The sequence below is a fragment of the Protomyctophum parallelum genome (genome assembly GCF_964188405.1).
Source record: "Protomyctophum parallelum genome assembly, chromosome: 12".
Taxonomy (NCBI): Eukaryota; Metazoa; Chordata; class Actinopteri; order Myctophiformes; family Myctophidae; genus Protomyctophum; species Protomyctophum parallelum.
The window spans coordinates 24,017,581-24,033,480 of record NC_139712.1 but is presented as its reverse complement, the minus strand read 5'-3'; the positions used below and the strand labels follow the sequence as shown (position 1 = coordinate 24,033,480).

The window sequence follows — 15,900 nt, the reverse complement described above, 5'->3', positions numbered from 1 at the left end:
ATTATCTATATGCTCAAACCGAGTGGCAGTGTTTATGGCGAGTGGTGAGGACTGAGGAGCTAGTTTCAGATAGGGCCCCAGACGCTATTGCTGATAAATGCATTGTTTGTTTTGAACAGCAGGGGGGGTGTAGGAGGCAACCACTATTTCTCCATGAAGTTCCAGAATACTGTTACACTATGCATACTTTAGGCGTGAGAAATATCTTTAACATTATTGTGATTATAATCTAAATCGTTTCAGTGCTATACCAGAAGCCTGAATAGGGGTCTGTGTCTGCTTTATTTGGGATATGTTTTATGTACAGTGAAACACTTCATTTTAAAAGCTGATATTGCAGGCTATATAGCCCAGACACTGGAAACCACTGTCTCTCCCCATGAGTGTTGTTAGTTCAAACAGACTGCATGGGCCAGAGAACACATACTTGGCCATACTGAACACACATGTGTGAACTTGAATAGAGTGATTCACAGCCAGACGCTTGTCGTCGGCTCACATAAAAGATGCGTTAGTTAGTTGGATGGATGCTTGGATGGCCATATGCCGTCACCACTCACCACAACAAGATCCCTGTTTGACAGACTGGACCCCCCCCACCTCTCTCTCTCTCTCTCTCTCTCTCTCTCTCTCTCTCTCTCCCTCTAGCTCACACAATGATGGCTCTGTCTGTGCTGCCTTATAGCTTTCATTATAATTTGGCTGATTGCCGGGGCTCTCATCTTCATAGGACCGTTACTGTACGTGGCTGGAATCAACAGCTGGTTAAATGTAGACTATTATATTATAACTTGAGCTAATTGTGCATTTCTGCAGAAATATTATACTGTCTGTAGCTGAGAGCTGGCTGTGTGTCCCAAACATCAGTTTAGAACTGCTACACTAGACCCCGAAATAATGGACCACGTTCACGTGTTTTGTCCAAACCTCTTTGCCCAAAAGAGCAGATCTACAAGCTCACAATTAACGCCTCGCAGCTCGTGGCATTGTGTGCTTGTAGATCTGCTATTGTTTTTGCAAAACGCATGACTTGAAATGCAATTTTTTTTATGAAAGCTATAACGTTTCTGCAGAAATGTCATACTGTAGCTATAGGAGCTGACTGTCCCAATTTTAGAACCGCTACTACACTAGACCCAAAATAAAGGACCTAAACTTCCTAAAATCTATTCTGAATGAACCACTTCAAAAAATTCAGGGAGCAGTTAAGGGTTAAAATGCCTTGCTCAAGGACACATGGGTAGACTGGGCGCCACCCCATGGATATAAGATTACGGCGATTACGTCTACAGGTGGGTGGCTTTGTGGTCTGAGCACGAAAACAGCATGGTGGTTTTTCACCACCTGTGCGCAACCTAACACACACACAAACACACACGCACATAATTGACTGTATATATGGTGATGTCGGGTGTGCCAGTACAGTACAGTACAGTACAGTACAGTACAGTACAGTACAGTACAGTACAGTACAGTACAGTACAGTACAGTACAGTACAGTACAGTACAGTACAGTACAGTACAGTACAGTACAGTACGGTAACTCTGTCATTTCTCAACCATTTCGGACGCGGGACAGCTCGCCAGAATCGAGACGGCACCCTGGGTGCGTTCATGTGGGTCTGGAACTTCCGAATGAATCTGAATGGAGGCTATCAATTCCACTTCAAACACACGTTTTAGAGAAATCTCTTATACGTGTTCTAATGTTGGTTTATTTTGTTTCCACAGAGACCTTTAGGCCGGGCCATAGGCCTATACCGTTACACATGTTATGCTGTATATGATGTCATTCAGGAAGAGGACTGACTCAGCCTCACAAGTGTAATCATGCTGATCCCCAGTATTTGATTCAAAGTAAAGATACTTTTTGGTATTTAGGACGATTTTAAAATGCTTGTTTTTCTGAAAAACCTCATGTTTCTATGTCAGTGGTGCTCAACCTATTTCATGTCAAGGAGCCCTAGAATTATATGTAATTTGCCGCTGACCCCATCTCAAAATATGGTGTTCCAGGGACCCCCCCAGAAGCAAAGATTTGAGTTAAAAACGTTCGCTCTGAAATAATATATGTTCAAAGATTTGTGCCACATTTTCACGATTTTTCCGCGCTATGAGCTTGTAGATCTGCTATATCTTTCCAGTCAACAGCTAAAGCATAACATAATGCTTTAAACACCAAAAGGGGTTGTGCACTCGAGTTAAAGTTCTGTAGTAAAAAACTAACAAAAAAAGTCAAAAGTATGCTTTTAGAACTACTACTAATTTTAGAAGTTATAACTAATAATAGGCAATTTTCCACAGGTTGAATTTAATTGCGCAATAAAGCTGACAAGCTGACAATCATCAACAAATTCAAATATGTTCATCAATAAAGAACTATACCAGATGGAAGGGCTTGTGAGGGAGTCATAGAAAAATGAAAACACATATGAAACAGTATATAAAACAGTGATTCTCAACCTGCGAGCCAGGCCCCACTGCTGGGCCGTGGAGTGGGCCCCCAAATAAGACGTTAATGATAATGTAACATTAATATAACAAAAATGTATAGGATGAAAATATCATGGTATGTTTTTCTTTAAAGGAAAATTAGTTTTTATTGTCGATTGACAACTAAAAGTGGGCCCTGATCCAGTGTGGGTCAGGGCAGGGGATTGCGGACCAGACAGTGGCCTTGTGGTTTTATTAGAGTGCTTGCCCTGAAACTGGGAGGTCAGGGTTCGATCCCCGGCCGGGTCATACCAAAGACTGTAGAAATAGGACTTGGCACTCCAGCATCAATGGGTTGGAATGGGGAGTCAAATCAAATCAAATGTCCTAACACAAACATAAAATGCCATTGACAATGAATTTACGTCATAATAATAATAATAATAATAATAATATCTCAAACTTATATAGCGCTTTTCTGAGTACCCAAAGACGCTTTACATGGGGGGGCTTTACAGAGGTAACAACACAAATTAAAACCACTTTATTAGAAAAAATCACACCCATGTGAACCGACTCACCGAGTGGTGCAACTCCTCTCTCTCTCCCCCCCCCCCCCCCCCCCCCTCTCTCTCTCTCTCTCTCTCTCTCTCTCTCTCATATTAGCAAGCAACAGCAGCACTGTCTCTCTCTCTCTGTTTATGGCGCCCCTACTGGCCCCTACTGGTACTCATACTGGTGCTCACACATAGGTGAACGTCACATACATGAACGTCACGGACATTGCTGGTTGTAGGAGTGGTTGCACCACTCAAAAAGAAATAAACACTAAAAGCTAGAATACATTAAAAGACAGTGAAAAGGGTTAGCTAGGGAAGGCAATGTTGAAGAGGTGGGTCTTGAGGGTGGTTTTGAAAGTTTGGAGGGTGGGGGCATCTCTGAGTGCCACAGGGTTGGGGCAGCAAAGGCAAAAGCTCTGTCACCCCATGTCCGGAGTTTGGTCTTGGGGACGTTGAGGTTTGCATCACCAGAGCCGAGCACGTAAACAGCGCTTGGTTGGTTTTCACAACCAAATGTCACTGTTGCGCAGCCTAACACACACACACACACACGCACACACACACACACACACGCACACACACACACATATTAACTGTATATATGATGATTTGGGGTGTTACAGTACAGTACAGTACAGTACAGTACAGTACAGTACAGTACAGTACAGTACAGTACAGTAGAGGGACCCCCACACGGTAAGGGCCGATGCCCCCCCCCCCGTCCTAAAGTCGGATCTTCGGTGCTACTGAAAATGTATGACTAAATGCCATTTATGCTTCTGTTTAAAAATAAAAATAATTTGAAAAGAAAGTGCATGGGCCCCTGATCCAGAATAGGTTGAGAACAACTGGTATAAAACACAGCACTATCAAGGACATTCTAATCTAGGCCATTTACAGTGCATGACAGCTGCTCATCAAATCACAAACAATGGGGAAACTAGTACTAGTTCTTGTCCATTAAATACAACAGACAATTGGACATCTTGCCATTCTTCCAGCCTTGTCTTCAAATGATTTGTATTCCCCCCAGTTTTAAGAAGAAGAAAAAATAAAAAATAAAACAGATTTCAATATTTAATACACTAGAGCAGGGGTTCCCAAAGATTTTCAGCTCAAGACCCAACAGAGAAATGTGGTGTCTCCCCGGGACATCAAAGTTATACAAAAATACATTATGGATTTTCATAACATGCACATTTGGCAGTGGGCAGCATTTTCTACTTACAAATAGGCTATACGCTGTGTTTCTGTAAATGTATTTCCTGATAAATATTCCAATTCAAGCCTACCATGTAGGCCTATGCTTTGCTTTTAAATGTATATGCTCTTTTTCGACTGTGCAATTGCACTAGAAATCAAAATTTCCCCATAATATGAACAGGGTCCTGGTATAAAACAAGTTTGTGAACACATGTTATGCACATGGGTCGGTATCTACTATTATGCATTCATTAGAGCAGCGGTTCCCAAACATTTTTGGCCATGTTACCTCCTGACATAAGCTGACGCACCCCAAGGAGTGCACACACCACAGCTTGGGAACCACTGTATTAGTGGGGTCTGGGGACCCCCAGGAGTCCTCCAGAGGGTAGTGAGGACTAGGAGCCAAATGGACCTTTACAGATATGTAACTCTGAGATTTACATTTGTACACTTTTTGTACACATTTGTGGAGTTATGGGGGGTCCTTTTGTCCCAATGCGTACCATGTTTGGGGTCCTTGAAATTTTAAAAAAAAGTGTGAGAACCACTGGTTTAGAACAAGGCAGTGTGTTGATGTTATAGTGGTGTTGTTTCAGTAGATTATTCTCTCTGAGGGATGTAGTGAAGGGTTTACTTTCAGGAGAATTCAGAAGTGGAATAAAAACATTACTAGGTGTAATTTCACACAAGCCATATACATCACATCCAATTCAATACATAATTATGAATATACATCTCTGTGTATTTCAATGCAAGCACTATTGACATCTTTCTGTCTGAGCAATGAAATGCAGACTGTTTGCTCAACGGCCATATATTGTAAACTATACATTAGTTTACCAAAATATTGGTATAAGAGCATGCATCATACTCATAGTACGCACACTTTTACGTTTAGAAATGTCAACATCTATCCTGACGAATACAATTACTGCTTCAGCTATTTATTTATCGTTATGTGTCATACCAAGTACTATTTTGGGCTAAAATGGTCAAGAAAATGCCCTTTATTGAACCCTGGGATTATCACAAAAACAAGAATCAGACAGCACAGACAAAGTATCTCTTTTGGCAACAAGGTGTGTCACAAAACTATTGTGGAGACTGGAGAATTGGCTCTTGTGGAGTTCATCCACTGAGACCTTGGTGTTAAACTGTCAACCATCAATCGACAAAGGGTAAGCACAACTGTCAGTGACTAAATGCAGCTTACTCCAACTGACCATGAGCTTTGTTTGGCTTCGGTAGGTCAAAGAGAAGAAAGAAAGCTCATAAGATCTTACAACGCGCTCACATCGCATCGTGATGCGACATGTTGTGAGCTTGTAAATCTGCTATATTCAAAAGGTCTTTTCAAAAGATGTTTGAAAAGTTCACTGGTTCTGTGGAAGCCCTTGAGCTCGCTCCACAAAACCTTGAAAAGCCTCCGTCCCATCTTTCCATTCCTCCGCGGACCAGTGACAGGTGGAAAGGCGGCTTGATGCCATGTCGCCGCTCTCGCCTATATAGCAAGCTTTCACACTCAATCTCATGTCAATAGCCGTGAAGGAAAGGTGCCAAGGAGGAGGAGGCTTTTTAAGGGAATTGGAACACGCCCGAGTAGCATGAGCATGATGAGGCCATGACGATGCCGGGTCACACTCGGCCGACGGAAATAGAGGATTGTGTTCATTCATGCCGTTGGCAGAGACGCTTAGTTAGATGAGATGGGAGTAACGTCATCCAGGATCCAGTTAGTGGTCCTCAGCTTGACTCTCCTGTTCTTTGGCTGAAGAATCCTGGATCTTCTCCGATCCTTCTCCCTCATTGCCTGATAGAGAGGGACGAATGGATAGAATGATGGATACAGGGTTATCTATTTCTAAAGTGACAATTTAGGGACTTTTAAAGGTATATTCAGTGATTTCACTCAAAAAAACCTTAGGTTTCGTTTTTGGCTGTGGGACCCAGCCTTTCGTCCAATCAGGATGGAGAGTCAAAAACGAAACCTAAGGTTTTTTGACCCCCAGGGGTTAACTGGGGACAGGGAGGAACTCCTTATATGGCCAGCACACTCTATAGTAGGGAGGATTATCACAACAAAACAAAAGAATAAGTGATATTTGAATTAAGTGAAATCACTGAATATACCTTTAATTATATTTTTAACTCCTTGAATGAATTAATAATAGTATTTTTGTATTTTGGCCCAAATCCTCCACGCACGCACACGCAGTCTTTAGTGGTTTTATGGCTCCGAATGGAATAAAGTACGATGTTGGGAGCTTTCATTCATTCTTTTCATTCATTCGAGCCTCCCGCTAACCATATCAATGGTTTCTATCGCTAGAACACGGCACGCTAGAACCTGGCACGAAAATGCACGATTCTTACTTCCGGGTCATGCGGCCAGGAAACGGATCTTCTTCTCTGGATTTTTCATGTAGTCTACTGGCACTGGCCACTGATCGCCCCCTATGGTAACGGGTATTCAAGGAGTTAATAAATTTTTCATTGTGCATCAGTAAGTCAGTCAGTCAGTCATAGGTTGTTCTAGTGGACCAGGGTCAGTGTAGTCAATCTACACTGGATCTATAGTCAATCTTTTGGATCGTCATACTTGTACACCAGATAGGCTCCTATACCCTATGGCCACATATGGCTCTGGAAGGCGAATCTTCACTGCGTGACACTGTCGTATACTATAGAGCGTTGCAGTCCCGCCCCTGAAAAGAATCTTTCATTCATTTTTCCCATAGACGTTTCAGAAAGTATTTATTTAAAGACCTGTAAGCCTCAGACAAAGCCAACTCGGATGGTGAAAACTCATGATAATAAACACAATTTCTTTGGGGCCGAACAAATAATTAGAACGAAGAAAAAAAGGGCAGGGTACAGCACCTTTTTTTGTTGTTTTTCTTCTAATTATTTGCTCGGCCCAAATAATTGTGTTTATTGTCATGATTTGACACCATCCGAGTTGGCTTTGGCTATGGGGAAAAAATAATAGGAAATACTCTTCCGGGCCACTCGTTGTCATGAAAGGGGTGGGACTGCGACGCTCTACTACGCCATAGGCCTGTCTCACAGCCATTCCCCGCCCCCTTTCCACGCCCCTTTTCCAGACCTAGTGGTGTTGACGTGACGTCACTCCATAGACATTACATGTTAAAAGACCTACATTCAGAAGCCATAAACAACGCTTTTTCTGAAGGTAAACTTTATTCTATTTGGTTTAGCGGTCTTAACATCTTGTTTTCTTCATAATAATATTGTTCTTTTACATTTTAACATTTGGAAACGGCCTTAAATGGTGCAGAGAAAGCAGGTAGGGATGTAGCTCTGGTCCATAGCCTTACTCATGGACCAGAGCTACATCGGCGGGGAATGGCTGTGAGACAGGCCTATTGCCGGAGATTGATTGAAACCTTTATTTCAGGGGAATCCAATTGAGACCAGGGTCTCTTTTTCAATGTCGCCATGTATACAAATAAGAACATTTACAGCAATGATTGTACATACATGACATGGACACACAGTACAACAAATATAATACACAAGCACATACACACAGAAACAAAACCTTATAACCAAATATTTAAAAAAGCAGGTGCATATGCCTTCCTCTAGTGTGAGGTCAGTTAAGAGTCTTTTAAAAGTAGTAAATGAAACAAGGACATTCAACTTCAATTTGTTTTGACAATTATTCCATACATGTGGAGCATACACCCTGAAGGCAGTATCTCCCAATTTAGTAGTAGTTTTTGGTACCTTCAATAAAAGCATATCTTGTGATCTGGTACCATAAGCTGATGTATTGAGATCTAGCAATTTTGTTATATCCACACTTTTCCTGGGCTGTGTGTGCTCCAGTTCCTGTTGATTTCATTGGATATCATTGGTCATCTGACCATTGGATCAAATCGACAGGAACTGGAGCACACACAGCCCAGGAAAAGTGTGGATACAGAGGTAGTTTACCTATTAGTGCTTTATACGTGATTGCGTCAATGCGTTTTGTCACCCTCCTCCTCCTCCTTTCTCACCTGACTTGTTGATGTTGAGCTGAGCCAGGCCCTGTGCCAGGTCGCCAGCGGGCCCCAGCTGTTCTCCGCCGGGGGGGTCCGCGGCGGCGGGCATGTCGTGGACGGCGTTCCTGCGACCGGTCCGCCGCGAGCCGATGAAGCCCTCATAGGTCGCCTCCACATCCGTCATCGCTGACCCACGTCACCATAGCAGGGCCTGCTGGGACACACAGCATTGCACACGCACACATGCACGCGTGTACGCACGCATGCACGCACACACACACACACATTATGCCGATAAAAAAAAAGCTAAATAATGACACTTATATCAGCCACAGCGATATATGGGTCAGCCTGTGCTACGAATCCCTCTCTCCTTTCATTTTTACAAAGTAATCACAGATTTTTTTTGTTGTTGTTAATCTCAGTCTAGGGTACCAGCTTATAGCTACACATTGGTACAGGGAGGATGACGGAAAATAAATCACACATAGGTGAACACATGGGTGAACACATAGGTGAACACATAGGTGTACACATAGGTGAACACATAGGTGAACACATAGGTGTACACATAGGTGAACACAGGTGAACACATAGGTGTACACATAGGTGAACACATAGGTGAACACAGGTGAACACATAGGTGTACACATAGGTGAACACATAGGTGAACACATAGGTGAACACATAGGTGAACACATATGTACACATAGGTGAACACATAGGTGAACACATAGGTGAACACATAGGTGAACACATATGTACACATAGGTGAACACATAGGTGAACACATACTGTAGGTGAACACATAGGTGAACACATAGGTGTACACATATAGGTGAACACATAGGTGAACACATAGGTGTACACATAGGTGAACACATAGGTGTACACATAGGTGAACACATAGGTGAACACATAGGTGAACACATAGGTTTATACACATAGGTGAACACATAGGTGAACACATAGGTGTACACATAGGTGAACACATAGGTGAACACATAGGTGTACACATAGGTGAACACATAGGTGAACACATAGGTGTACACATAGGTGAACACATAGGTGAACACATAGGTGAACACATAGGTGAACACATAGGTGTACACAGACATTGCTGTTCCTTGGAGTGGTTGCACCACTCAAAAAAACACATACTAGTCTGTAGCAATACATTGCATCACGTTTCCGGAACTGATTTTTATCACACTGTCAAAGTTGATAATGTGGACTTCACTTCACGTCTGCTATATACAATTACAATACGACTAAAAGTGCCATGCCCACCACCACCGGTGTGAGTTTGAAGATACGCCGTGGTGTCCATCCATCTAGCATCTATATACCAACACGATTGGCCCATGTTCTGGGGAGGGAAGCCCGCCCAGTGGGGAGGGAGTACGACAGACGAAAAACAGTCTAAGTCCAAATTTCATTCTGGCCGCCTCGTTGTCCTGACCCCTTATCTATCATTTATACATAATTAAATAGTGTGGACTTAGACATTCATTGTCACTGCTGGTACTCCTACGGAGCTGGAGGTGGCACCGTGGCACCTGTCAGCAGGGAGTGTTGGGCGGGAGGAGTAGGACGAAGGCCTTACGTTCTCCACACTGATACAGTCGCTAGTATAGGACAGTGGTTCTCAAAGTGGGCTCCGGGCCCTTGAGGGAGTTCCAGGGGGTCCCCAGCTAGATAGTTTGGAACCAAATGGGCCCGTATTGGATCCATTTGTACACTCTCAGAGTTAAATTAACATTGAGTTTACTATATAAATTGCGGTCTCAGAGATAGAACTGACTAATGGGACTAATATGCATGTCAAACGGGGTCCTTGAAAATAAACGGCTTGAGAATCACTGCTAGAGCCATACGTATACAGTAGAAATCTTCTCTTATGGGGTCATGAAAATGTTTGGGAACCACTGCGATACAACGGCAGTGACAACACACAGATGTGTGTTCGAAGGAATCAATCAGCATAACGGCTAAATGACTCTGATAGTGTACAAATGGGTCCATTTGGTTCCACTTCATTTGTACACTCTATATATTTTTGAGTGGTGCAACCACTCCAAGGAACAGCAATGTCCGTGTCAAACCGTGTGTTCATGTGTTCATGTTTGTTTGTTTGTCTGTGTGTGACTATGAGCACCAGTACCAATGAGTACCAAAAGTGGCGCTGTTGTGCCAGAAACAGAGAGAGAGAGAAAGAGAGAGAGAGAGAGAGATAGTGCTGCACTGTTGCCTGCTAATGAGAGAGAGAGGGGGGGGGGGGGGGGGGATTTGCACCACTCAGTTCACACGGGTGTGATTTTTTTATATAGAGTGTAAAACTGTGTACACTCTATGCAGTAAAGGCCGTCGGGACAGGGAGTTGAACCCGCGGCACACTGCCAGACTGGATTACCAGCCAATGTGCCTGGACGCCCAGGCCCACTTTATTTGTAGCCTACACTCTTTAGAGTTCCAGGCCTGTAAGCGTCAATTTGGAACTCCCGGCCTCAAGTACCCCAGAGGGTCCTTCCTTGTACCTCACTTTTAGAACCACTACAATAATATGCATGCAATAGCAATACACATTTTAATAAACTCCCAGAGTTCAAAGATTGTGTACACTGTCACTCTCTATAGTTCCAGGCTTTTAAAGGGTCCATTTGAAACTCCCCAGACGCTCGCTTTGAGAACCTCTACAATAATGTGTAATACTGTACAGTATAGGCTATGATTGAAATGCCAGTGTGTTAAGGAATCGGACCGTTAAGAGGGAATCGTTAAAATCCTAAATAAAGTGATCCCAACCCTGGTTGTGTGCTTGTAAGCTATTCTCGGCGTGCGTCAGTGTCACACGTATACAGCATACGAATGAATAATGCTTACGGCTGCCCTTGAACAGTTACAGGGATTCAGTCTCCCTGCATGCTCACCGTTTGAAAATGTTTGTCCAGAGGCCAGCACATTATGACTATATATATAACTTGGGAACTTATATTCCCAAAACTGCGCCAGAACAAATCAGACCACAGTGTATAGCCTGGCCTGCCCTGTACTGTAGCTTGTGACAGTGTTGATTTTGTCGACTATGACGAAAAATGTCCGTCGACTACCTTTTTTCACTGACAAAAACTAAATGAAAACTAAATGAAAACTAAGCTATGATGACTAAAACTACAACTAAATATATTGACAATTTCGTCAACAAATAAAAACAAAATACAATGTTAGAAAGTAGACAAGAGATCCAGTAAGCCTATAGACGAATCCAGGAGCAGGTCTCATGGTCGTAGCTTACGTATTTCCTGTAGGCGGACTCGACGTAGCTGCGGGGTAAACCTACATTGAACGGTAGAGTGACTGATGTTAGTCTGCTCAAACATTACTCCTTTACCTGCTTTTTACTAACACTAACATTACATTACAGTATGTTGCCACTACTGTTGGAGCAGCCATAAACTACACAGGTTCATCCCGATATTCTGGGCATCTGTTAGTGTTAGTAAAAAGCAGGTAAAAGAGTATGTTTGAGGCAGATTAACATCAGTCACTCTGCCGTTCACTATAGTAGAAGAGGTGCCCCTGCAGCTACGTCGAGTCCACCTACAGGAAATATGTAAGCTGCGACCATGAGACCCGCTCCTGGATTCGTCTATAAGTAAAAGACACAAGTCATTTCATTGGTTGCGTGCTGAAAAACAATCTTGTAGATCGGCTATTTTCAGAAAGTTACGCAAAGCAGCCATTACGACGGCATCAAGGCCAGACAAAATTAATTTTAGTCGACTAAATCAACTGTCAACTGTCAAATGTCTGTCATATATAGGGCTCTGTTTAATACTCTAAAGAAGTGGCATCCGCAGTCCGCAAACTATAGCTAGCTAGTGCTCCAATATAAAGTGAAATCAGGTATCCAACATTTCGGCCATATACAATAATTAACCAGCCTGGCTGCAATGCATCCTGGTGAAACTTTTACTTGTAGAATAGTATTTGACCAGGAATATCTATATAGGTTACTTTGACCTGTGTAGCCTATATACTGGGGTTGTCCACCACTGCAAAAACACAAGGAAGTGTGTGTGTGTGTGTGTGTGTGTGTGTGTGTGTGTGTGTGTGTGTGTGTGTGTGTGTGTGTGTGTGTGTGTGTGTGTGTGTGTGTGTGTGTGTGTGTGTGTGTGTGTGTGTGTGTGTGCGTGCGTGCGTGCGTGCGTGCGTGTTCACACCATGCAATCCTGTTATGCACACAGGTCAATGTACACATGCATAATGTGTGTGCCTCAGCGCATATATAGGCTACTACATAATTATATGTCGCCCATGTGCAGTGTCATCGGCGACTCGCTGAATCTGGTCCTCCTGGCTTTACTGCCAAGTGCACAGTTGGCCTGTCCTTAAAATAGCATATAAACAAATGCATAATAGAACAAGCCAATGTGCTATGCCCTCATTTTCACTGGTGGGTGGGTGGAAGTAATATTTGAACAAATCCCCGAAAACAAATCTAATTAAAAACTGAGAAATTCTCAAAAATATAGTAGACAGTATAGCAGCTATTTTCACTAATATAGGCTGTAGTTCATCCATAATATATCTCTGATTCTCTGCTGTCGGGAGGAAACCTCATAACTCCAAAATGTTAATTTTGCAATAAATTAAAAATATATTATTTTCAGGAAATTAAGAAAACCTTATATTTTTAAAACAAAGCAATACTGCCTCATCAAAGTTGGTGTTGTAACTTTAGATATTGTCAATTACTTCCATGAGAGGGCCGGGGGAGAGGTGGTGGAGTTGTTTTAGCAGACAGTTTGAGGGTCCAAAGTCCAAAGCACTTTTTACTACTTTCCATTGGTAGGCCTACAATATTTTCGAAACAACACACATTGGTGTTCAATAGCACTGATTTATGGCAAAAAAATCTAAAACCTCAAAAATGGTTAGGCTATGAGGTTTCCTCCCTAGCAACGAAATATGTTTTAAGTATATGGAGCTTTCCTAGAAATGTAGTGGAGTCGAAAGCCTATATAGGCTACAATAATTGTCTTACATGCATTGCAATTGACACACGCAGACAGACAGACAGACAGACACGCGGAGACGTGGCGCATTTATCTCTCTCACGCACGCACGCACGCACACGCACGGCGCGCGCATACACACACAAACACACACGAGGCTTTATAGACCAATCTCTGGATTTGAGATTGATTTTTGTGACTCCTCAAATGGTCAAATCTGATTAAGGCACAACAATATAATATTTCTAATTTCTTTCATAATATGGTGGATTGATGATCCACTTGAACAATTAGCCCAATATACTTTCTCCCCATGCATGCGGCTTCAAGTTAATTTCTTAAACCAAATTGACTTGATATTCAACTGGCTCGCAAAAGAAAAATAATAATATGATAGGCTGAGGAGGAGGCTGATTCGCACGGGAGAGCAGTGATTTTAAATGTCAGCAGCCGGCCAGTTTGGCCACTGTATTCGTCTATAGCCTACGCATTTTGTTATTTTAATTTTAAACCGGTGTAGTGCCATATGAGGCTGTAACGTTAAGGGTCGATGCATCGTCTATCTACGATGTCCAACAGGCTGACTGTAAAAGCAAGCATCGGACAGACAGACACTGGCCTGAAGGCTGAAAGACAATTAACCTCGCAGAAGATAGAACACGATTCCAGTCATAAATGCACACAGCTATATAGCCTATAAGCATACGGCTACAACCATGTCTTCCATATTAGCAGCCTGCCTGTGTTGACAAAGACCATGCACTCGAAGCTCCGCGCCTGTAAGGCAGACGTAAATGTAGGCTATAGGCTATAAAGGTCTCCCACCGGGCGCGATTTCGGATTTTTAAGCGGCGTTTCTCCATCGGTTTTCCGAAAAACGCGGCCGGTGTGCATTCGAGAGAAGGGAGCTATATTATAGTCTAGGTCAGATGCAATATATTATATTATCTCTATCATATCAACAAAATGAAAATGTCTCTCCCTTCTCTATTTTCCAAGAATGCATGATGATGCCTCTCTCCTACCTGTTGGGGACTGTGATGGCTTCCTCCAGGTATTTGCGAGGTCACATCACATCATCATCAATCATCAAAGGGATTTCGGTTATGTGCCGTTTTCTTGTCGGAGGCAAGGCAAGGCAAAATGACCATGCACGGGAGACGGGACGCAGCCACCGCAATGAGTGCAATTTTCCTAGCCATATATGTGCGTAGGCTACTGCACCATCTGCGTATTCCCAGGGGGTTTATCAAGGCTGAGGTCATGCTTAACTTTTTTTTTTTTGCTTCATAAGCTTTGCTTCAGCTTCTCCACCAAGCAAAATCCCCACTGTATCTATAGACTATACTACAGTCTTACAAATATGGTCATTGGTGGGATTTCAGACGAAAGTTAGGCTTCCATCCGCTCCCGACCGGATCATAAACCCGAAATGGAATGCTGCCCATGAGGCTATAGTCGATCCTGACGAATACCAAACGACTCGCCCATTTACCAACTCGCCCCCGCGAAGTTAATTTAGGACCTTCCTTCTAGCAGTTCATTTCATTTTTATTAAACACATTTCTTCCATGTAGCCCATGTTTTGTAATGGCATCATCATGCTAATATGCCCGGATATGAATACCGGACATCTCACCCCGGTGAGTTGTCTTCACTTTCTGAGACAGCGGGGTGAGTTGTCTGAACTTTCCGGGGTGAGTTCTCTGAGACAACTCACCCTGGAAAGTGAAGACATCTCACCCTGAAAGTCCAGACAACTCACCCCGGTCTTCACTTTCTGAGACAGTGGGGTGAGTTGTCTGAACTTTTCGCTGAGATTATTTATTTATTTAACAGTAAAATCCGGTGAAACACTGTTGTAAGGAGAAGAGCGTCTCTCTCTCTCACTCGCGGTTCCCAAAGTGGGCTAGGGGTACGCGACGCATAGCCAGGGGGTACCCAAAATAATTCCCAGATTAGTGTTTTTTATTTCTCATAAATTCACGCCTTTTTTCCATTACTGGATACATTTTTTATTTAGTTCTTTATATGATGATTTCCTGTGTTCATTTCATAGAAGTGTATATCTTTACGTCTAAATTGTAACCGAAAGACCCTAATGTAACAAGTCTTATAGTGATTTTTGGTCTGCTTTCTTTTTAAATGTACCCTAGTGTGAAATAACATGATCAATCAATCACAGTGGGGTGAGTGGGGTGAGTTGTCCGGACAACTCACCAAAAAGGGTAAAACGGGTGAGTTGTCTTGTTACCGTGGAGTAACTTCAGCGCCACACGGTAACTCTGTCATTTCTCAACCGTTTCGGACACGGGGCAGCATGCCGGAACCGGTCCGGTTGAAAAAAACCCCCCCTTTTGTTCTCCTCATGTTGTGAATTTAGTTGTATCATTTCTGGGTATAAATATGGATCACATTGTCGTCCATGTTCTTTGTTATATTTGTTGTGTTGTTTTACTATAAAGTGGATGATATCTATGTGAACATTAAGTTCATGGTTTACACACACACAGGACACATGCCGTTACACGCACACACACACACACACACACACACACACACACACACACACACACACACACACACACACACACACACACACACACACACACAGAGTATATGTACAGTAGGCCTACTGTATGACTCACTATACCTCAACATTTTACGTCTGAG

The 15,900-nt window shown here is 42.9% G+C and overlaps 1 protein-coding gene across 3 annotated transcripts; it reads right to left on the bottom strand.

Moving 5' to 3' along the window:
- Positions 1-4,048: 4,048 nt before the first annotated feature.
- On the bottom strand, positions 4,049-14,390 carry pkia (cAMP-dependent protein kinase inhibitor alpha). Of its 3 annotated transcripts, XM_083778142.1 has the most exons (4): positions 14,253-14,390; positions 8,225-8,423; positions 6,573-6,653; positions 4,049-6,009 (listed from the first exon to the last, which is right to left on the bottom strand). In XM_083778142.1, the coding sequence occupies exons 2-3, from the start codon at positions 8,391-8,393 to the stop codon at positions 6,580-6,582; spliced, it is 243 nt and encodes an 80-aa protein (XP_083634268.1). In that variant the 5' UTR covers positions 8,394-8,423; positions 14,253-14,390; the 3' UTR covers positions 4,049-6,009; positions 6,573-6,579. The 3 variants fall into 3 exon arrangements, with proteins under 3 accessions (XP_083634268.1, XP_083634266.1, XP_083634267.1); XM_083778140.1 differs by lacking the exon at positions 6,573-6,653; XM_083778141.1 differs by lacking the exon at positions 6,573-6,653 and having other exon boundaries at positions 8,225-8,420; positions 14,253-14,384.
- Positions 14,391-15,900: the final 1,510 nt, after the last annotated feature.